The following is a 25,092-nucleotide window of genomic DNA, read 5'->3' as shown; positions in this document are numbered from 1 at the left end:
GAGAGTGATGCTATGCCCCCACCACACTCGTTCTTTTTCTCGCAGCTGCTCCAAACTGCAGCTGACTCGCCGCTGTCGTCTCTGACACACAGTAGGGGTGGACGATATGAACTCCAGTTTATATCACGATATTTTTTACTATCAGGAAAATAATTTACTATCAAAAAATGCATATAGACCATAAATATGTACTGTAAATGTACATTATTATTATTGTTAATAATAATATTATTAAATAATATTGAAAAAGTATTATAGAATATTATAGAAAAAGCATTAATACCTAATTATTTTTGTTCAGGAACTAGTGAGAAAGTCTCTGGACTGCCCTTTTCCAACAAACATGAATTCAATATTTAATACATTTTAAAAAGTATGTGTGGGGGTCTCAGAGACCCTGAGTGACTGCCTACACTGCTGTTGTTATTAAGACATTATTTGCAATTGAAATCATCTTAAGTCTAGTTAAGATGTTCAATGCCAAGGATGATGATAGAAATGTGTGATTAAATAAAAAAGTAAATACTCTTTATTGTTGGGAAGCTTTTGTGTTGATGTTTGTAATCAATCTGTCGAATTCTATTTACTACCTATGCAAATTGCTCATTCTATTACATTTTTATTGCAGTTTTGTTCACATTGTAAAGGACAGGCATAAAACCATAAAGCAACACCACAATATTTCAAGCAAAAATCTTTTTTTTTTTAAACCGGTGCATAATGTTCTTCAAATGGCATGTTGGCGCCAGGCTAGTGGAGTCAGCTTAGCATTATGTTGGATTTTGACGTCAGCTTTAGTTTAAATAAAGACATTTTAAGCTCATAACAGGCACAGAAGTAACACTCTTCACTTTGTTTCTCTTTTAAAGCAACTCCTTTTCTGACGGCTTTGTTAATGGAGTGTTAGCCTATTAGCTTTCTGCTGAATTGCTCAGCCTTGTAAATTGTCCCAGAAACACCTCAGAAACATTAATAGGACATAAACTGATAACAAGTGAGCACACTTTCTTTGACTTAACTAAAACAGTAATGAACGACAACTCTGTTCTCCAACTGGATGTTTTGGCCAAAATCTGGGAATACAGTAAGTTTTTACTTGTTAAAAATCATTTTATGTAGTGAAAGTGTCTCATAGTGTTGTACTCTGGCAGACAAGTTTGCTTGTTTTAAGAAATAAACATCTGCCAATAAAATACTTTCACTACATAAAATATTATATCTAGAAATAATAATAATAATATTTTTTTCCCTCCTTACATAGGTCCTGTCTCTATATTTTGTGTATATTTAATATATTTCAGTTTCAGTATTTTGTATTTTTACTTGTTTAATAATAATAATAATAATAATAATAATAATAATAATAAATTAGACTTATGTAGCTCCTTTCACAAACCCAAGGTCGCTTTACAATATCAAGGCAAGGAAAAATGAGTGAAAGTATTGTGAAAAAGGCAGGTTTTTGCTGAGCTTTGAAGATGAAAAAAGAGGCAGAAGAGTGAATAGATGAAGGTAAGGAGTTCCAGATGGTGGGGCAGCAACACTGAAAGACCTGCCACCCATATTGGGACGCCTGAATGTAGGAACAGCTAGAATCGGGCCAGAATCGGAGGACCTTGGATGACGTGAGGATGAGGATGTACCAAAGCAGAGAGATCAGTAGGTGTGAGGCTTTAAAGGTTAACAGCAGGAGACGTTCTGTAAGTGGCAGCCAGTGTAACTGATGGAGGACGGGGTGATATGGGCAGATTTCTTAGTGGATATTCAGACTCTGGCTGCAGAATTTGGGATGTACTGAAGAGAACAAAGAGTTTTAGATGGCAAACCTTAGAACAGAGAATTGCAGAAGTCTAACTTAGATGTAATGAAGCTGCTGCACCAGGATCTCTTTAAAGCCCATGTGTCCAACACAAGGCTCGCAGGCCAAGTCAGGCCCGTGGCACAATCCAATTTGGCCTGCAAAATTATTTTAATCTTCTATTAATATTAGCCCATTTCACTATGAGCTGCCCTACAGTTCCCAGCATGCACTGCAACATAATGTGTGCTCCTACCCCCTCCCCAACAACGATCTATGGGATAGCACCACCAAAAAAAAGTGTCTGGTTCAAGCGAATGGCCAGTTTTAAAAACGCTACTTTACACTGGGGACATTTATATACGTTTTACAGTCTCTGCAGCTAATGTAGCCTATGGTTTTATATAAAACTATTTGTTTTAATTTAAAATTATTTTGGATTCGTTCAGGTATTAAGTGCCTATTTTTTGCTGTTGTAGTTTTGGCATGTTTTGAACAAACAATGGCCAGTTGGGGTCATGGCAAAATGTTAAGCAGAAATAAAATGAAACACAGCTGGCCCACAGATTTGTTGCGATTCTTTAACACGGCTCTTTTAGTGGTTGAGTTTGACACCCCTGCTTTAAAGTACAGGGCAAAGTCTATCGATATTGCGAATACAGAAGAATGCAGACTTAGTGAGAGATGGTCAAATAGGACACCAGGGTTTCGTGCAATAGAAGATGAGCTGACTGGAAGATCATCAATAACAAGAATGGGTACCACTTTAGGATAAGACTACCCTTATAAAGCATTTATGGTAGGTTTAAAAGTAGTTTATTAATGATTATTACACCTTAAAAATCATTAATAAGGAGTTACAACACATAAATAAAAAGGGAAACACTGGCTTACAGTAAACACGCATTCGTCTATGCTGTGAAAGCTCAGGTGTTGCTGGTTACTGATCTTACTTTGTCTTTTTCATCAGTCAGTGTTAAACCTGTCAGCCTTATCTCAGATTAAAATATCAATTTTAAACCATTTATAAACCCTTATGCAGGCAGAGGTGGCCGACTTGTACCAACAATCAAAAATCCAGTGTTTTTTTTAACGTTTAGCTTAAGAAAATGGGGGTTCATTCCTGAATAATGTTATAACATTCTTACAACAATGTAATAATGTGAATTATTAGATATAAATGATTTCACTTAGGCTTATAACAGTGTCCACACTATGGTACAATTCATATCACAAGACAGTCATATCAGTATTCACTTTTTTACCTCACATTCGCAACATGCAGACACTCAGATTAAAGCGTCTCCCTCCTCCTCTTCTCTACACCCCCATCCGGAGGACACTGCAGATTACTGCTTTGGGTTTGGCTCTATGGTAAATAGGTGCGTTCTCATTCCCGGGGGTGGGGGTAAATCGGCGAAGGGAGAGAGGCGATGAGAAATGCCTTGACTTTATCAGGCTGAGCAGGAGAGGGCCCAAAGAACAGGGACCTGCCATAATTGCATATTAAAGTGACAACTAGCTGAGCGTTCGCTATCTGTCATACAGGGCATCGTATTATGATGGCAGGAATGGGACGTTCACTGCAAAAAGGCTCCCTGTGGAAACACTCATCAGGAATAATGGCTTCCCTCGCCAAGGCTTCTGAGTACTTTTAGAAGCTATGTGGAAATAGCTTCTTGAAAAAATATAAATAAATAAAAAAAATTACCTTACTCGGATTCAAGTACCTCTCAGGGTGCTTTTCCCACGGTACAAAGTAGCAGAACCATTAGCACCGGAAAACTGGAGCTGTGCTTTTAGCATTGGTCATCGGTCCAGTGGTGAGGGGTCCAGTGTTTTGGGTTTTGGTAGAACGGTACCAAAAGGACCTATTTGGTACATTTGGAAACGGTAGTCTTGTGGGGCCAGGTGTGATCTCATAACCAGAATACTCATCTGGAGGCGACTTATTAAGCATCTGGTGCTGGTTTGCAGTTGTCGTTGCATGACTTCAGATTTATTAAAGTGGACAATTTTGTGATGAAAGTTTAGTGGACATCGACTATTTGCTGATGACGTCATGAATAAAACCACAAGAGAATGAAATGTTTTGCGAAAAGCAAACTGCAGAAACCTGACGCTAAAAATCTGGGTTGCATTATTAGCCTTGAGGGAACCGGAGAAACGGACCCTGAAATCTTGCAAATTTGTATCAGACTTAGGTGCACAAATTCGTCACTTGCCGAGACGCTTGCCTGCGGTGGAGGTTCGGAGAGCCAGAGAAATTTAGAGCATCATAACTCTGTGAAAATAAGAGTAACCGACTTTAAACTTTATAGGATTAAAAGGCATTTTGCCCCCTTTAAACCACACAGGGCTTTTTAATGTAGTCTTCAGGAAACTGGAGATAATGACTTTCAGGATCTGATCTCTGAAGCTCTGTAGATCAGTGGAGCAATGTTAGACTGAAGCCAAACTCCACAGGTCAGTAGAAGATGACGCACCCTTTCCAACGAGCCCTGGATCGCCTGGCCAATCTTCAGGAAACCAGAGATACAGGAGATACAGACCCCTGAATCACCAGGTTTCTCACCTGCTGTCTTCTCTGAGGCGTCCATGTTGTCATAGTGTCATATTCACGTGATCAGCGACTAGTCGACAGATTAAAGCGCCATCGCCGAGCAGTGAAGTCAACTCCAGACCTCCAACAAGTCTACTCCCCCTCTAAAACCTTTAGTCTCTTTAACTTTAAGGGGACTTTTCAGCCATGCTTGCTTATGTTACATCCATGGGCTAATGAAAGGCTTGTTGTCCATATGAAATGTTGACGAGTGCACCGGCGCCCCCTACTGTGAGCTCCACCTTCATGAGACATTGGTTTAGAAATTTCAGTTGCGCCTGAATGAAATTACAGCTGCCCCTGAGAGATTATGGTGACACTTGGAGCCGAAGTTAACGACAGTTTAGTTTACTCTTCTAGGTGAGGATAAAGTTGCCGAGCACTATTACGTCAACAGTAAGCGCATCAGAATGTAAACTGGAGTGGTATGTTCTCCTGTCGATTGCTGTTTTTAGAGTTATTACTTTGCAAAGAGTATTTTAAGGTGGCACAAGCTAGTTTGGAAGCTAACTGCCACGCATTCGGCTAATCTACCAACAAACTACAATTCCCAGAATACACTGGGCAGTCAAGAGATGGAGCTATTTCCCTCGCTTGCTAGTAATCACTCAGACTTCACTTCCCAGAATCCTTCGCCTGCTCACATGACTCCGGACTTCACTTCCCAGAATCCTCCGCCTACTCACGTGACTCCGGAAAGATCATCAGCGGCCTATCACCGCTCAAGTTCGCCTGAGTATTAATGATGCACACCTGTGTGTTTATGTCATATGACTTACCTAGCTGGTATATTAGCCCAGGCTATAGTTGGGTTCGTTGTGAGGTATTGTTTTCTTTTTTTTTGTTTTTTTTTACACTTAAGTGTTTTGAGTTTTTTTTTACACAAGTAGACAAAGATGTACGATGTATACAATGATGAAACATCACAGACAGGACGACACCAGGAAAAAAGAAGGGGAACAAAGGGAGGGGGGGGGAGGGGTTGTCTATGGTTACAAAACTCTTATCAAATGATCATGTTTAAAAATACAATATCCTTGCATTCATGTCTATTTATCCCTTATGGTTTCATATGTTATCCATTTCCGCCACTTGTTAGCAAATACGTTTTCCCTCAATCGAAGTTGGTAAGTCATTTTTTCTAGTATATAGATTTGTCTTACAATTTCCACCCACTGTTCTGTTGAGGGGGTTCAATTTTGTACCAATTTCGTGTTGTTGCTTTTTTGCTGGCTGTCCAAAGTATTCTTGTCAAATATTTATCATTATCCATAACATGTTCATCTATATGTCCAAGATACATAACTCTGCTTTCTTTAGGGACTGAATAACCCAAAATGTCTTTAACCACATCGTATACATTTTCCCAAAAAGAGTACAGTTTACTGCATTTCCAAAATATGTGTATGATTGGCCTCCTTATTCCTACACATCCTCCAACATGGCCGTCGAAAACCAGTTTGTTTACTGTGTATTTCAGGGTCAAATTCTTCCATCCAAATTCTTTCCATATCCTTGAGTTAGTGGTCATGTGCTGTGTTATACACATTTTAGTCCACTCTTCCTCTGTAATATCAATGCTTAACTCTCTCTCCCATTTAGCTTTTATGTATAGAGTTGAGGAAGCCTGACATTGTCTCAGGCTGCGGTAAAGCTGGAACGTCACCTTAAATTTTGTCCCAGCGAGGTATTGTTTTCCATTGTGAGACTACTGAGCGTTCTTCCTGTTGTGATTTATCTTGTGTATGACCTTCTGTTAACCCTTTCTCTCGTTGACACTGTTTTTGGATTTGCCCTTCTGTACTGTTGCCTGGTTTCTTGGATTTTCGGTTTTGACTATTCATACTCATGTATTTTGGACTTTGCTCTGTTTTTTCCCCTTTTCGGTTATGGTCACCTTGTGTATTCTATTGTTTACCGTGGGACTGACCCATGCCTGTTTTTTGACAACGTTAAACTTACCTGAATCCCCAAGTAAAACCTCTTTTGTGTTTGATAACCACGAGCGTCTGCTTACTGGTCCATCATTACACTAACACTATGTGTACTTGTGTTTATGCTTGTATTTTTGCACAGAAAAAATATAAGCTCTGTTTGATTCCACACATTAGTCTGTGTAAATGTAGACATGTGTGAAGAACAGTGCAGTTTATGGTTTCATACCAGCCAATAAGTTAAACTCTAACTAGCTTTAGAGTGCCAGCAAATGCTGAAAAAGACAATCAAAGTGTTAACTGAGGTTATTATGGTGGTTCCAGCTGTCTCGAGCAGGTGGAAAATGAACTAGAACCAGAACTGTTCTTGTTTCTGAATGTGCAGTGGAAAAAACCCAGCCCTTTCCAAGCTATCTGACAGCAAATCTGCAAATTTTCACAGGAGGTCTGAACCAAAGTCGACCTAAAGAGCCTTTTCTGTTACCATTTTGATGACGGCTGTCAGCCAAGCCACTCTCAGGCAATAGCTCCTAACATATCAGTCTTCTGTTTACCATCTGTCGCTTCACAGTGCAGTAAAAATAAACAGCAGTAGATGGATTTAAGAGCCGTCACTCCATTTCTCGGGCCGAGGACTTGGTTGTTGGTCGATGACTTTCAGTATTAACTTGTCGGCACCGGAGAAGCAATACAGTAAGACTCCTCAGGACCCCATTTAGCTGTCTGCGCAAGGCCTGATGGCTAGGAGAGGCAGCGCCATATTACTATTGATTTTGCTGGAAGTGATTGCCCAGGAGCTACACTTATCTAGAAAAAAAAACCTCTTTTCATTTGTCTGAAAGCAATCTCTACTCCTAGTTTAGGAATAAAGATGGGGTTCTATGGAAATATGGGCACTTCACAATAAACATGGAGCACTCAGTGCTTTGATTGTAATTGATTCTTGAAACGACAAGCTATCAGACACGGCAGGATGGCTATTTTCGGCCTGCCGTGTCTTCTGTTTTTTGCCAAGTGCTGCGACACATTAAGAAACCAACAAACGTGTAAATGAGAATGCCCCCAGTCGTACTGGGAGTCGGCGCGGAAAGCAATCAGGTAATGTTCGCTGGCGACGCTGAAAGGTTGCATTTTTCGGTCTATCTCCTGGGGTGAATTTCGGCTAAATTGGTATTTAATTGCCTTGTTTGGACATTGATTCTGATGTAAACACCATTTTGCTTTTGTAGCTCCCAGATTCCAGAGAGATCTTTCTAATCATATTCCTATTTGCCCAGTTGTCACAGCTTTATGGAAAGTGCATATTTGTTTGCGTTTAACATTTCCACGAGTCAACGCGGTATAAGCAGCATCGGACTGTTTTATTAGTATCCCATAACATCTAGCTTTGCGTTGGCTTCAGGAGACGGGTCCGCTGTGAAAGTGTCCATACTTTGGTCCAATGTTTACAAGGCTACCAGCCTGAATTGGCCTTTGATCCACAGGCTCCCTGCTAACCTCAACACCACCTATCATACCAATCAGCCCCATGAATACCTGTCTGACACGGCGGGGCCGGAGAGAGGGCTGAATATGAAATGCAATCAGGCCGTTTACTGCTCCCTGTTTAGGGGCCTTGCCTAGATTGGATTAGTGTGTGGAATTGATTGGCCTCATTCTCCGGCTCAAGGCTGGGCTTGATTGATAGATGCATTGTGCGTGGTTGTGTCTTCGACAATACCTGTGATGAATAGGGCGATAGTGCCGTGTCTTCCTCGGCCCTCCAATGAATCACCAGAAGCAATTTATCACCGCGGTGTTAAAAGGCCAAAAAAACAGGGGTTGGATGTGATGCGGGATGGGGTTGTTTTACCCTTTTCCCTTTGGAACCGTTCCCTCTCACCTCGCTCGACTCAGGACCATATTTACCTACCGAATCTCAAACTCATTGACGAATTAACTGACCAAAGAACTACTGGGACAGGACTAGTTTTCCCTGGGGGGTTTCTGGGGTAACATAATAATTTCACCACAGGACGTCTGCAGTGTTTATGACTGATTCACACAGGATAAGAAATCATGGTGTAAATTACAGATGTGAGCAGGGCTGCACGATTTACTCAGAGACAGAAAAGTTCCATGCAAACAACGTTCAGCTGCTCACAAGTATAAAACATCTAATCATTTAATTTACTTGCTGTGTCAGGTGCAGTGGTTTACATTTAAAGTCAACATCACTGCAAAAAAAAACTTCTTTGTCATGTTACATGTTTACTGTTCATGTAATGTATAAAGTATACAAATAAATACTTCTTCCAGTTCCTTTACATTTAAGATAGAAGACAAACAAACACCTTTTTCACAGGTTATGATGGAATTTTTACCAACATAGCAATTCATATAACTGTTATTTTTATGGTTCATTTTATAGCACAGGATTAATATAACCTGGGGTTAATTTATGGTTCATTTATAGCACGGGATTAATATAACCTGGGGTTAATCTATGGTTCATTTATAGCACGGGATTAATATAACCTGGGGTTAATTTTTGGTTCATTTTATAGCACTGGATTAATATAACCTGGGGTTAATTTGTAGTTCATTTTATAGCACGGTATTAATATAATCTGGGTAAATTTATGGTTCATTTTACAGCACAGGTTTAATTTAACCTGAGCTTATTTGTACACTTCATTTTATAGCACAATGTTAATACGACCCAGTGTTATTTCTGTGGTTGGTTTTATTGCATGGGATTAATACAACCTGAGGTTGTTTCTACTGTTCATTTTACAACGCAGGGTTAATATAACCTGGGGTTAAGTCTATCATTAGACGTCAGCTTCTTCCACCACCAGCACTGCTGGCTGTGTCACTGAGAACACTAAGACTTGATCTCTCAGCCGCAGGAGTCAGACATTCCTGTTAAGGTTAAGAACCACAACAACCATCACTAATGAATGTAATATTTTAGTGCCTGAGTTGGAGTATGTGTAATAAATTACTGCCATTTATCACAAATTGGCACCTTTGAGCCGGCAGTAATTACAAGCCTTAATCATCTAATTGCTACTCATTTAAGAAATTGAATTATTGTCACCATATGTGAGGAGAAATGTTCGATTTTGGGGTTTTTCCATGGGCTCACTCATTTATTTCTCTTTCTCTCTCTCTCCCCGTCTCTCTCTCGCTCTCCTGTTCTGCCGTGATACTATATCATTCTGATAATAGCGTGGCCATAAAATGGCATATTGTCTCATAAAATTTGAATAAAATGGATGTAAAGCTGCCGCCAGAAATCGTTTTATGCTGTGTGTAGTCTTTCGGCTCCGAGTTGCTCTCATAACAGGCAGTTATGCTTCAAGTCCTATTGTCTAGATGGATGCGGTATACGTGAGCGAGAGCACTTGGCTGTCTGTGTGCCTCCAAAAAGCAGATAAAGCAATAGGCAAAGGTCACGATCTGCTATTATTAAACTTCCTTTACCACTTTCTGGGTGTCCTATAGACTCGCTGTCAAAATAAGAACATATTCTATCTATTTTCACACAGCTGCACCACGTCTCTACATTGCCTTAAAAGCCACTTTGACATTTAGTTTCATCCCAGTTTCACCTCAACTGCACATAAAACTCCACTGTCTGCATTGTGGGCTCACAGTGTGTATGTTCTCCTCAGGTTCCTTTATGATGGTGAACGCATCCGGCCGCGCTTCGGGCCAGAAAGCCCACCTCCTCCTCCCGACGCTCAAAGAAAACGACACGCACTGCATCGACTTTCATTACTCCCTCTCCAGCCGGGACGGCCGCAGCCCCGGATCCCTGAACGTCTACATCAAGGTGGACGGTGGGCCGCAGGGGAACCCCATCTGGAACGCCTCTGCACCGGTCACTGAGGGCTGGGCCAAGGCTGAACTGGCCATCAGCACCTTCTGGCCCAACTCCTACCAGGTGAGAGTAGCCCAAAAGCATAAGAGCCCTGTGACATCAGCATTCAGTACTGAGAGTTCAGGTTTTTTCACACCTTTTTTGGGATTTGATTTGGGTTTTTAGTTAATATGCACTACTGTTCAAAAGTCTGAAAATCACTTGCCAGAATAAAAATGTGCAATAAAACCACAACCACAAAAACAACATTGATTAAAATAAACGATTTGCCATTTTGTGCAAGTATTCTGCAAACAGGAAGTTATTACATGATGAATAAGGTACTGTGATCTGTTTATCTGAATAATTTTGCCTTGAGATTTGATCTCTTTTGAAATGTAACAAGTTCTGGATATTAATTATTATAACTTAGCTTTCTCTGTCATATAGACACATTTATCATGTCTACATTTTTATTTACAGCTTTCTAGTTTCCTACTAATTACATATTGGAATCATTTTATACATTTATCTGCAGCCAAATTTGTTTTACATTGTTGAAAACAGTCACTCCAAACTTTTGAGCAGCAATCAGTAGTACCTGTGGATGAATGTGAATAGTATGAAGCTTTTTTTTCTGATCAACTTCTTATCACATTTCACAACAGAGGTAGGGGGGGGTGGGGGGCCACATACAATGCTAGGTGTACCACAGATCAAAGACAGGACAAAGATACAAAACAAACAATGTAATAAATGAATAGAGTCATATAAATTCGCTCAATTACTAAATGTGCATTGCTTTGCTTCATTAAGTTTAACTGTAAGATATTCCATTCGAACTAGATATATGGAATTTCATTTCATTTCTTTTTTATTTTTTTTGGTAGCTGTAAAATCCGTCATTAGCATCTTTTGCTGAGTCAAAGAAAAGAAAAGGGTTTAGTCATCATTGAAGAGGCATTAATGTGGCAACAGTGGAATAGTCTATGGAATATTCCATAGATCTGCTACTTTAAATCGTTCCCACATGTGCATGAATGTACCAGGTGCAGAGTTACAAATATTGCAGGTGTAAATAAAAATACATTACATTTGAAGTCTCCTGTAAGGTGTTGCACATGCTCTGTGGATTATTTTATTGTGGATAAACTGAGGTGTGACTTAAATTAGACCATATAATATTCCAGTCTAAAGCAGGAGCAGTGAAGGAAAGCTCTCGCTCTCAGAGTTGTTCACCTGCTAACTGCTTAATATGATTCAGACTACTAGATACACTAGATTGTCCAAAGCCTTCTTCTTCGCCTAGAACCCCAACCCAAGTTCTCAGAGTTCTCTCCCCTCCCTTAATCAGTCTTCCCTCACATTACCATCACATCTTGAAGGCACAATGCAAACTCGCAAAGTTACCTGAAAAACATTGCAGTTTACCAAATGTTAAAGTTAAATGATTTTTGGTGCCACTGCATATTCAGCACACTTAAAAAATGGTTCTTCAAGGGTTCTTTACCAAAGAAAATGGTTCTATATGAAACTATGACCGCTCAGTGAACCCTTTGCATGATTAAAGGGTCCTTTGCATCATATAAGGGTTCTTCAGATTGATGAAGAATGTGCTGTAGATTGTTTTATAAAGAAACCTTTTTAAAAAGGGTTCCATTTAGCACCAAAAAGGGTTCTTCTATTGTTAAAAGCTTGTATCGTAATAGTAACAGAACCTTTTTTGGAACAGGTTCCATATAGCACCAAAAAGGGTTTTTCTATTGTTACAGGCTTGTATGGTAACAATGACAGAACCCTTTTTGGTGCTTTATGGAACCCTTTTCAAAAAGGTTCTATATAGAACCACCTACAGCACATTCTTCATCAATCTGAAGAACACTTTCATGATGCAAATGGTTCTTTGAGTCTTCATATTTCTATATAGAACCATTTTCTTTAGTAAAGAACCCTTGAAGAACCGTCTTTTTTAAGTGTGAAGGGCAAATCAATTCCAACCAAATGCTGCTGACAGTCGTATAGCCATGTTTATAATAACTCAGGGTCCACGGTGGAGTTTCAGTGTCGTTCTATTGGTTGTGTAACAGTCATATGAGGCAAAGATGTTATTTTTTTGCTCAGTGGTTTGTCAGTAAGATCCTGAGCGTCAGCGTTAGTGACCGAGCGTCCTGTGAAGCCTAAAAACTCGGCCAAATCGAGCTGGCCCGCCTGAGACCTCTTCACTACGGGACTCATTTCATTTGGCAGCGAGTCTGTTTTATTTTTACATAGTGAAAGTATGAAAGACGTCTAATTAGATCCCTTTCCAGTGTCCAGGCAGATTTGGGTCTAACGGCGAATTGGCCCTTCCGACCTGTGCCGGGCGGCCTAATGCGCGGTGGCTTCGGACCACTTTGGCTGTAATGGTCTAGATGAGCCTATTTTCAGTCCTCCAGTCTGGGTGAATGGAACCAAAACAACTCGGAAAAGTGGGCTGCACTCGCCCTGCCGCAATTAACACCGCAATTCCCGCTGTACCTTAATCGCTGCCGCAAATGGACACGGCGAATACGCTCTCAGCCATTTTAGATGCCTGCATATCCTCGTGCTACGTGCTTCCTCTCTCTCTCCCCCTCAGAGTCTCTCTCCTTCTCTCTCTCTCTGTCAATACGTTTGCCTGTCGGAGCGGACGGCCCTCCAAAGATTAGCTATGTAATTGAATTAGCTAATGAGGAGGATAAATATTTAGCCTCTATTGTGAATATTGAGCTTGGCTGTGGCTGCGCAATAAGCGAATATTTACTCAGGCTGCGCGTCTGTTTGGCCAGCAGGTAATTTTAAAAACCTGAGCGCATGTGTGCGCTCGCCCGGAGATTTCTGTCATCGCTGAAATTTTTAATGCCATTTGAGTGTTTGTGTTCAAAGGAAGCTATTTAGAGTCTTTTGAAAAGGAGCTCTTCCTTCCTAACTGAGCCGAGCTCGATGAATTGGCTGTTAAATATTGGGTTTTAATATCTACTGGAGAGCCCCTCCCCGGGATCATAAACTATACAGGAAAAAAAACATCCCGCTGTGCGTTTGATTGGAGCAATGAATGTCACCCAACAGATAAGTGGCCAATTTTGCCAAATGAATCTCTGGCTTAATTGACAAGTTCCCCATCACGGCGAGGCTTGAGTCCTGGGGTGCCATTTTAAGCGCTTGCACGTTTGAAGAGGACGCTCGTGCTATGTTGTGAAACTTATTACGCGTGAAATCTGTCATTTTTCTCCCCTCTGGACGGGTCTGAAGGGTAAAACTCTGCGGCGCTGCTGTGGATATGATGGAGGAATATGTGATGATTTGACCTCGGTGGAAATGATTATTGGAGTTTTCACAGCGAAAAAGTTCTGCGATCATAAACTTAGCATTTCATCAGAAGTGGCTTCATATAGAGGCCAAATGAAGACAGTGCAGTATGTTACACACTGAGGCAGCAATGTGCATTCTGACTCAGCGGTACAGAGTCAGCGGGTCAGTAATCTATCAGTATTTGGTTTTTATAAGTACAGAGTCAACACTGTATTTTAAGGATAATATTTGCACGTAAGTAAAACTTTCCTCCAGTTGGCAGCACATGCATGTGGTTGACAAAGGTAATATAAAGAAATAACTGGAATATAAAATGTACAGCTTTATGTAAACGTAAAGCTTTATTGAACATCACCATTTAATCAGAATCAGAATCAGAATCAAGCTTTATTGGCCAGGTTTGCTTACACATACAAGGAATTTGGTTTTGGTTACAGGAGCTCACAGTGCAGAGTATCAGACAGACATTTAATTGTAGCGAATAAAATAAAATAAAATAAAATAAAATAAGATAAAACATGCATTCCTACCATCACTCACTCACACACATACACACAGTCACACCTGTAAACCTTTTTAATGTAATGTAAATGTAATCACACAGCATGGAATTATTTTTCCTTTTTAACATGATGATACACAATGTGGTGTACAGTGCATACTGGTACAGTATTCCATACAGTATATACTGGTAAAGTGTACACTGTATAGTATGTATATATACTGGTGCAATATATGTTATACAGTACATACTGGAACAATATTCATAATACAGTTTACAGTGGTACGGTATGCAGTATACAGTCTATACTGGTATGTTGTGTGATATACAGCATATACTGGTACAGTATGCAGTGTACAGTATGTACTGGTATGGAATGCAGTACATACTAGTGCCGTATATGCTAGTGATCCCAACATATGCTATTTACTGCATACTGTATACTGCATACTGGTACAGTGTGCAATATACAGCATTTACTGGTGCAGTATGCTCTATATAATGACACTAGTATGCACTGTATACTGCATACTGTACCAGTATATAGTGCATACTGGAACTGTACACAGTACATAGTGGTGCAGTATGTAATATACAGTGTGTACTGGTACAGTATGCAGTACAGAGTATATGCTGTATATACACTGTATACTATATATATACCAGTATATACTGTAGACTGGAACAGGACACAGAATATACTGGTACGGTATTCAGTATACAGTATGAACTGGGACAGAATGCAGTATATACTGATACAGAATGCAGTTTACAGTATATCCTGGTGCAGTATATGTATAGTTGGCACCAGTATACACTGTATACTGCATACTGTACCAGTATATACTGTATACTGGAACGTTACACAGTATATGCTGGTGCAGTGTGCAATATATACTGATAACAGTATATACTATTTACTATATACTGTATCATATATACCATATACTGGAACGGTACAGAGTATGTACTGGTACAGAATGCAGTGTGTACTGGTACAGTGTGCAGTATACAGTATGTACTGGTACAGAATGCAGTGTGTACTGGTACAGTGTGTAGTATACAGTATGTACTAGAACAGTACAGAGTACTGGTGCAATATGCGATATACAGTATGTACTGGTACACAATACAGTATATGCTGGTACAGTATGCAGTATACAGTATGTACTGGTACTTTATGCAGTATATACAGTATATGCCTTTACAGTATGCACATATGCAGTGAATTATTAACAGTTCTGTATTTAGTTACCTGCTAATAAACACAGAGAGGTTTGTGTGATCTCCCTCTGACCGGACTAGGGTCTACCTTCTTCTCTGTAACTCGGTGGGTCAGTATTGCGACACTCTGGCCTGCAGGATGAGAAAATAAGCCATTAAGACTCACTAACACTGAATGGAGTTGTAGATTTAATCCCTCTCCCACTCCTAATGGCTGATCAGTGGGAGAAGTGGGCCATCAGGGGAAGCCAGCGACTCTATTCTAAACCGTTCTAAACCGTGGCCAGGTTCTGGCTCTGCCGTCTCAGCTCCTGCCAGCTCGGAGAGAGGGGGCACTCAGCGGACCACACATGTCTCCACCACATGGCATGGGCAGCATGGCGTTCACTCTCTGCCAAACCCATATGTGAAAGCTGCGAGAGAGGAAACGAGAGCGTCTGTGTGTGCGCTGTTTTGTTACATTCAGTTAAAACTTGGATTACAATATTGTCAGTTAGAAATACAGTATAAATTAGGGCTGCACGATATGCCATGTGGTAATCTTTACCACGTTTGCAGTGCTGATTTCACTGAAGATGGCAGTGTGTAAGTGAGCCCTCTAACCAATCATGAATGCTGTGAGCATCCTGACCAATCAAAGGTCCATCGTAATCGAAAAACATAGCAATATAATTGCAATACTAGTATTTTGCTCATATTATGCATACAGCTGCTAGTGGGTCATGCCGTGAAATTTGCATTCTACAATACTGTGAAAAGGCCACCCTTCATCAATCAACCAACCAACCGACCTTTATTTTGATTTGAAAGTACATTGAGGGTGACCCTCATTAACACTGTAGCTGAACAAATTACACAGAGAATGAAAAAGTTTAAATGAAATTTGTCAACCAAAACAAATGAAAATCAAGACTAGATTTAAAAAAATAAAAACAGCTCAAATAGGAAACAAACAAACCAACATATAGAATTTTAGAAAAATCTAATAGTTTACTTAAATAGGTGGTTAGAGACTTTTTAAAATGACTTAGTGCCACCAGTGAGTACGTTTTAGAGACTCTAGGTACTGAAATTCTCAGTACCTGACAGGTGATCCAGTCACTGAGCGGCTCTGATAATTACTGTTATTAATAGAGATCATGGATAAGATGTAAGCTTAACCATCAAAACAGCAATTTAGTAGCCTTTATTCATTTTTGGCGATTAGATAGAAGACAGTCCACTTGCGAAAGGAAGGAGAAGATCAAATGCTGAAGTTAAAAACTGATTAAAAGCTACAGAGAAAATGTGGCTCCTAACAACCACCTGGAAGGCCTGGTCGACACCAAAACTGCCCCCATCAGATAAACAGCACTTAAAGCTTTCATCTTTGAGAGAGGAGAAAGTCAATCCAAGAAAGACTGAGCTGCTACGCATCCCTGGAACTACAGGTCCTCATCATGATCTCACCGTCTCATTCAAGAACTCTCTGATCGTTCCGTCTGAAGAGGTGAGACGTCTGGACTCTGGATGGCCAGTTATTGTTCTCGGCTCATATCATGAACCTGACTTGGTCATGGCCACCCAGGTGCTCGTTCAGTCTCTTGTCATCTCAAGTCTTGACTACTGCAACTCGCTCTTGGCTGGTCTTCCAATGCAGGACATCAAGCCTCTGCAACTCATCCAGAATGCAGCAGCTCGTCTTCAGCCTTCCTGAGTTCAGTTACGTCACTCCACTGCTGCGCTCCCTTCACTGGCTTCCTGTAGCTGCATCAGATTTAAAACCCTGATGATACAAAGCCAAAAATGGACCAGCCCCTCCCTCCCTGATGGCAACGGTCAAAACTCAAACCGTACCTCGAGCCCTTCGAGCTTCAAGTACAGCTCGGCTTGACCTGCCATCCCATAAGCATCAAGACTTTTCTCTGTCCTGGAGTCCAGGTGGTGGAACGAACTCCCACTGGCTGTCCGAACAGCAGAGTCTCTCGCGGCCTTCAAACGCAGACTGAAGACCGTCTCTTTATACAGCACTTAAGTGAGCACAGAGTTAAGTATGCACTTAAACTCTGTCTAATGCTTTCTTTTTCTCTGGGAATCAACACAGGCTTTTGTTTCTAGCAGTATCTGAGCAGTATCTTTTCTACTGATGGAAGATGGATAACTTGGCTAATGGCTGTTTTGAAAGGGAAATTAAATAAATGAAGGTCTAACATGGTCTCTGACATTTGCACAGAACTGTATAATACCTTTTATGGAGATTGTGAGCCCACTTCTTTGATGGTGTGGGTCAAAAAACACCATAGTGCAGTTATCACCTCTGATTTTCTTTGTCCAAGTTTTAGTCATGCTGTTGTGCACATGCACCCTGTGCACACCTGCTGCTTTGTACACATACAGGGTCAGCCGAACCCAGACATCCTGATTAAAGCATGCGGCCCACCAATGCGAGCGACTGACCTGCGTGTGCTTCACCTTCAAATGTATTCTTTCATACCAAGTGTAGAAGAAATGACTCTGGTCTTTTCTGTCATTCTTTATGGATGTGAAGGCTGGACAATAAGAAAGCACAACAGGAAAAATTTCAGTGCCTTTGATCTTTTGAGAGAACCTTGGATGAAAAGAACACAAACAAATGGATCTTTGACCAAATCAAGCCTTACCTCTCATTCTATGCTCTCAAAAATAAAGGTGCTAAACTGTCACTGGGGTCCTACCCCAGGACTGTCACCAGGGTGGAACCCTCGAGGGTCCAACTCAGTGCCTTTAGTCAGGGAACATAACTGAACCATAATCCACTGAAATGATATGTTCTAAGCTGTACTGACTCCACACACCCCGTCTCGTCTCCAGGCTTTTATTTTACTGTTCTGTTTAAAACATTCGGTTATGAAAAGGTACAAATACGAACTTTTCACCTGGAAAAACTTATTTAAGGTTCACAATCAGACCTTAAAACCACTGTTGGAGCTTTAAGGGAACATTTACACTGTTTGTACCTTCATCATCATCATCTTCTTGAACTGCTGAACTGAGTCCAGATACGGTCACAGTACCAGTAGGGAGAGCAGAGAATCCCGGACGACTCTGTCCTCTGCAACTACCTCCAGCTTTTTCCGGGGGACCCCACGCTGCTCCCAGGCCAACTTGGAGATATAATCCCTCCAGCGGGTCCTAGGATCACCCTGAGGTCTCGTTCCAGCAGGCTGTGCCTGGTAATCCCCCACCGGGAGGCATCCAGGGGGCATCCTAATCAGATGCCCGAACCTCCTCAACTGGCTCCTCTTAGTGTGGAGGAGTAACGGCTCTACCCCCAGGTGACCGAGCTCCTGAGTGAAGCCGCCACCCTGGAGAGAAAGTTCATTTCCACCACTTGTGTTCACGATCGCATTCTTTCGGTCATTACCCAAAGCTCATGACCACAGGTGAGGGTGGAGATGTGGACCGACTGGTAAACAGAGAGCTTTGCCTTATGAGCTCAGCTCCCTCTTCACAACTACAGTCCAGTACAGTGACCGCATTACTGCTGCCGCCTGTCCCAGCCTGCGGCCAAACTCACCATCCCTCTTCTCATCACTCGTGAACAAGACCCTGAGATATTTAAACCCCTCCACCTGGGGCAGCTCCTCTCCCCTCACCTGGAGTGGGCATGTCATCCTTTGTTTGTACCATGATGAACAAAAAAATGTACCTGCACAGAACCCATCTGAAGTTCTTATTTTGGAGACATTCTGAGAAGAAACAATCCAGCAGATAGAACAGTTAAGAAGAAGGAGGATGGCCAGCAAGCAATGGCCAGTCAAAGCAATCATGAACAAGCAGTTAAGAAGCCTGAAGACCCAAATGACTGACAGAACATTCTGGAGAAACGCTATTTATATGGTCACCAAGAGTCAAAACCGACTTCACGGCACTCAATCATAGCACTCATACAATTTCTCATTGGGTTGAATGAGGCTTTCTCTAGAGCGTGTTTAGCCTAATTAGAGTTGCCAGCAAAGAAAGCGTTTGTGGCTGACCTGGGTGGGTTAAATGAGCAACAATCTCGGAAATTATTCATATTTCATTTTACAGTCTTGGTATGTCTATATTTAATTCCATTCTTTGTTTAACTTTACCCCCTTTCCACAGTAGCCATGAAATGCAATTTCCACCTCTTTTGGAGCACCCTCAGTTAAACTCAATACATCTTTTCTGCAAAAGCATCAGTGGAATATATTTTGGTGGAAATGTATATGATTTATGAAACAAAATGGATTTTCTTCTTTGTAGGTGAGGAAGCAAGTCGACCTAGAGTTTTAAATATTTTAAAAGCTGTTTGTTTATTATGTTAGTGGTGCAGGACTGTTTGATTTGAAGAAAGCTGTGGTGGTCTGCTTTATCTCGGCAGGGCGGTCTTTGTGGAGAGTTGTTTTTCAGAGCAGGGGGTTCTCACCCCTCTTTTACCCCTCATTGCTCACTAGCAGCTCAACATGGATTCACGGACAGCAAACAGTATCCCAGTTAATCTGATAACAGAGTCTTGGGAAAAATATTTATTTCATTATATTAATTAAATATGGAAATCCATTCTGCTGGTGGAATAGCCAATAGGGGGCAGTGTAGAAAGACATTAATGAGAAACATCCACTGTCTGTCATTCAGATTTGACTTCCATTGCAAACATTTTCAGGCACCAGACTCGCTACATCGGGACATGCTTCTGATTTCGTTTTTGATTCTTTCAGTCTGGAATAATGTCTCTCTCTCTCTCTCTCTCTCTCTTTCCACCCCCACTTTCTCTCACTTTCTCACTTCTCTTGCTCTCCTTCTCACTCCTGTAGGTCATTTTTGAGGCAGTGTCCGTGCAAGGGCATCCCGGCTTTATCTCAGTGGACGAGATTCATGTCTTGGCTCACCCCTGCCGTAAGTACACTCACTCCCTCTCTCTTTCTCCCTCTCTCTCTCTCTCGGAGCGTCTGCTCGCCCTCAGACTCCTGACTGCACTGCAGGAGCTCAGTCTGTCGCCTGTTCTGAAGAGCCGCTCTGAGTGGACACACAAAGCCAAAGTAAACTTGTGTTTGTGTGAGTGAGCGAGAGAGAGAGAGAGAGACAGATTGCGGAGTAAAACTCTGAATCCTCGTCGCTCTTGTTCTGACAGAAGGCCTTTGGCTCGGCTCTTTGATTCTCTCTGGACAAAAACAAAACCCCACCCACCTTTAGGAAAAAAGTCCTGTACTGCAAAAATAGTATCTTATCAAGCGAAAATGATCTTAAAGAGATGGTTGTGCACTTATTGTAAGATTATCTAGATTATTTCTAGAAATGTTTCACTTGTTTTAAGTAATTTTATTAAGTAAAATTATCTCACTATAGTGGCACATTTCTTACAACAAGCACAATTATTTAGTACTATAGTGAGATAACTTTGCTCAATAAAATTATTTAAAATAAGTAAAAAATGACTAGAAATAAGTTAATATTCTAAAAGTAAGCTTTTAACAACAGGAGAAATATAAGATTTATTGCCTAGATTTGTGGTCATTTTACACTATTTTTGCAGATTAAAAGAAAGACAAAAGAAACAAGGCACTTCCTGTTAGGACCTGCATTGTTGACTGGGTAGGTTTTGAAAACTGCTGTCTTTACACTGCAAAAAATGTTCTCTTGCCAAGTAAAATTATCTGAAATACAGTCAATAAATCTAATATTTCTCCTGTTGGGATTGCTGTAAACTTAATTTAACTATTTACCTAATTTCCAAAACTTTTTTACTTGTTTTTAGTGATTTTATTAGTTAAAGTTTCTCACTACATTGGCAGATAATTGCGCTTGTTGTAGAAAATGAGCTTGAAACCAGCAAAATGATCTGCCAGTAAAATGAGATCATTTTACCTGATAAAACGACATAAAACAAGTAAAAAATATCTAGAAATAATCTGATCTGATAATAAATGCACAACCATCTCAAAATAGGAAATATTAGGTATATCGACTAGATTTAAGATCATTTCAGTTGACGAGATATCATTTTTTGCGGTGTAATATAAAAGGCCATTTGACTGATGTGCAGAGCGTCTACTCACAGAGCGTTTAGTGTGATGAGTGAGCAACGAAAACAAGCTCCTATTAAGTAAAGCGGAGTAGCAGTCAGCAAATGCGTGATGTTATCTTGTTTACTTGCTACGGTTTCCAATAAAATTCAGGAATAACATCTTAAGATAGGATATCTTTAATGTTTCCAGGTTTAGAGATCAGACTTACATCTTGCTCTGAAAGGATTATTGGTGAATAAAGATGTAACTGTTTGCTACAAGCACTTAGCTTGATAAACAACTGTTTGTTTCCCATCAGAACCAGTACATCCCACTCAAAACCAAAACACAGAAGTGCAGACAGAGCCAGTTTATATTCTCAGTTCAGTTTCTGAGAGCTGTGCTGATTTTAGCATCCAGACCACATCAGACAGTCCGTGTACGTCTCTGTGCAGAGTGTCTGAGAGTGAACTTACATACATATTGAAACACAACAAAAACTCTTATGCAGTGAACATCTCACATCTCCAGAACACTCATACATTTTTAATGTGCTGAAGGTGACAAATCGGCTACTTTTTTGTTGGTTTACGAGGCAAGTTTGTTTGTCAAAGTTCACCAAAGTTTAAAGGTTTAAAGTTTGAAGTTTGTTCACTGAAGTTTAAGTTTTGCACACAAAATTTGTTTGCCCACTCATTAGCGTCCTGCTGGTGATACATTCCCATACTTTGAAAACGGTCCCTTAAAAACCTTTTATTCTGCCTCAGGAGTAGATTAAAGGCAGAAATAGCCTCAAAGGTTTAAAAGGGTGAATTTTAAAGAGGTGAACTTTCAGAATGCATTGTTGAGTGTTTTGGTTGGTTTTTGCACGTCTGACAGGGAAGACGCCTCATTTCCTCCGGCTGCAGAACGTGGAGGTGAACGTGGGCCAGAATGCAACGTTCCAGTGCATCGCAGGGGGCAAGTGGTCACAAGAGGACAAGCTGTGGCTTCAGGTGAGTGACTTGCGCTCGTGCTCGAGCTCTGTTCTTGGACGTTTCAACGATCGGAAAATAGATTAGAGAGCCTTGTATTCTCCATGCTCGACTGCTCATGCCTGATGTGATTACATACACTACAATCTGTGTGTGTGTGTGTGTGTGTGTGTGTGTGTATATGTGTGTGTGTGGACGCTTCTGACTCACCTTATTTGCATTGGAATGTTCTGGCCCCTCAGCTGCAGGAGAGGAGAGCGCAGAGGTGCTCACTGAAACTAAATCACCTGCAGAAGATTTTCATCACTGTGAGATTTCTAATCCAGTCGATGTGTCTATGGTTTTGTCGGGGGGGGTGACTGGGAGGGTGGGGGTCTCTCGATGGAGTCCATGAGCCATTATTTAACTCTTTCCAGTGCTGAAGCAGTAAAACTGTCCACCTTCCATTTTCGTTTAATCTCCAGTTCAAACAGCCTTGAGTGCAATTTTTCAGGAGATATTGAGAAGAGATTAGAAATAAGACAATTCAGAAACTGCATACATGCTATACTCTTATAATAAAGGGTTCTTTGGTAAAAAAAAAGTTCTAAATAGAACGATAAACACTCGAATAACCCTCTGCATGAAAGGGTTCTTTGCATCATGAAAGGGTTCTTCACACTGATGGAGAATGTGCTGTAGATGCTTCTATAATCATTCTATAAAGCACCCAAAAGGGCTGTTCTATTGTTACAATGCCAAGCTTGTAACAATAGAAGCACCCTTGGGATCCTATAAAGAACCATTTTCAAAAGGGTTCTATATAGAGCCGTATACAGCACACTCATGCACATTTTCCATCAATCTGAAAAACACTTTCATGATGCAAAGAACCGTTTAAACATGCATCTAGGTTCTTTGAGTGTTCGTGGTTCTATTTAGAACCATTTACTTTTCTAAAGGACCCTAAAAGAACCATCTTTTTTAAGAGTGTACAGAGAAAATGAGGCTCCTAACAACCACCTGGAAGAGCTGGTCGACCCCAAAACTGCCCCCATCAGATAAACAGCACTTAAAGCTTTCATCTCTGAGAGAGAGGAGAAAATCAAGCTGATCAGATCTGAAAACATCCACAGGTGTTTCTGTCCATCCTTCCACTGTGAGAAGACGACTCAGCGCTGTGGGTCTGAAAGGATGTGTAGCTGATCAAGAAGAACCTCACTGAGAAAAGGAGACGGACACATCAAACAAAGAAGCTGAACGATGGACTGACCACCCCAGAGTCCAGACCTCAACACCACTGAATGTGTTTGATTACTTCAGAAAATCATCAACCAGCTTCTAAGACTGAACTTTGGAGGTGTGTCTGCAGATTCTTTGAGGAACTGAAAGAGAGTCTCCTGAACAGAATGGAAGCTGGAATAAAGGGAGAGAGTGACTCACTGACTCACACAGCTGAGAGTGGATTTAGCTGCTGAGGCTTCTGTGTAGTTTCTTGTACATAATAAAGGTTTGGACTGGAAATTAAACAAACTGATGGTGGTTTCTGACTATTTCACAGCACTGTGTGTGTGTGTGTGTGTGTGTGTGTGTGTGTGTTTTCCATCATATACTCTGTACAGAGAATGTTTTAAAGGGGAATTTCACCATTTTTTTTCAAAAGTTTTGCACAATTCAATCGATTTACAGTGGTGGTGATAGGAACCAGGGGTTGCCATGACTACAACACAAATATAGGCATTTTATTTACTATCCAAAACCACCAGTGAACCTACACGAGCCTTCTGAGTTTATATGGAATGTTGATGATGGAAAATAGTGGAAAATCTGAAATAAGTTTTCTTTGGGGACTATTTTGCCCCACAATGTGATGCATGTATCCCTCCTTTTTAGACTTACTTTTTTTTTTAATAAATACTTCTTAGCCCAAAAACGATCATAAACAGTGTCTCAGTCATCAGGCAGTGAATTCATAACCATTTCATATAATAACTGTCTGTGAGGGAGCTTTTAGAGGTGGACGTCTGGTTCCTATCACCACCACTGTGAACGATTCAGTAAGTTTCTCTAGAATGAAGCGTTTCACACCAAACCACTCTAAATGATTCTGACTCTGAATGAATGGATGCCTTTGAATACATTTAATTGTATTTTTGCTCAGTGATGCTTTGCCAGTTTTTTTTCCATGTTATAAGTTTCTGCTCCCAAGTAAGGCCACAGTAAATACATCCACAGTCTGTCCAGTGTAGTTTGGGCTGATGATGTGACTGATTTGTGTGTGTCACTCTTGCAGCAATGGAATGGGAAGGACACATCTCTCATGGTCACTCGCTCAGTGAACCAGCGCCGGTTCTCCGCCACCGTCCGCGTGGCCGACACGTCCCAACGTGGAACTAGCCGCTACCGCTGCGTGATCCGCTCTGACGGCGGCTCAGGGGTGTCCAACTACGCCGAACTGAGCGTGAAAGGTAGAACACACAAACACACAGGGATGTGAAAACGCTTTCAGAGCTTTCTCGGCCTTCAGCGAAGGCCTTATGATGTATTTTTAGTTCATTTTTTATGCAAAACACTCATCATGCTTGTTGTATTCAAACTCTGTCAGTGTTCAAGTCAAGTCAGGCTTTATTGTCATTTCAGCTTTTTACAAGTACACAGTAAAACGAAACAACGTTCCTCCAGGACCAACACAGGAACACAAGTGCAAGACAATACAATAAACACAGAGCAGACAATACAGTACAATAAATAAATACAAAAGACTTATAATAAATAGAAAACAGAGCACAGGCAGTACACGGTACTGAGAGTATGCTGCCGTTGTCTAAAGAAAACCTTGTATCTCCATTTTTGACGTTTTTCGATTTTTGACATAATTTGAAAATACCCATTACCCTTTACATTGTATGCAA

The 25,092-nt window shown here is 40.8% G+C and overlaps 1 protein-coding gene across 1 annotated transcript in view; it reads left to right on the top strand.

The window, feature by feature from the left end:
• The window catches only part of ptprt (protein tyrosine phosphatase receptor type T), a 464,808-nt gene that overhangs the window by 117,022 nt on the left and 322,694 nt on the right, over positions 1-25,092 (top strand). Inside the window, exons 3-6 of the mRNA XM_036571590.1 lie at positions 9,994-10,265; positions 20,037-20,118; positions 22,107-22,222; positions 24,474-24,648. Coding sequence (XP_036427483.1) covers positions 9,994-10,265; positions 20,037-20,118; positions 22,107-22,222; positions 24,474-24,648 — 645 coding nt within the window. The remainder of the gene's footprint in view (positions 1-9,993; positions 10,266-20,036; positions 20,119-22,106; positions 22,223-24,473; positions 24,649-25,092) is intronic.

Source organism: Colossoma macropomum, unplaced genomic scaffold, assembly GCF_904425465.1.
Source record: "Colossoma macropomum unplaced genomic scaffold, Colossoma_macropomum, whole genome shotgun sequence".
Classification (NCBI taxonomy): domain Eukaryota; kingdom Metazoa; phylum Chordata; class Actinopteri; order Characiformes; family Serrasalmidae; genus Colossoma; species Colossoma macropomum.
Note: the sequence above shows the minus strand (reverse complement) of the source record. Positions and strands in the feature narration are given on the sequence as shown.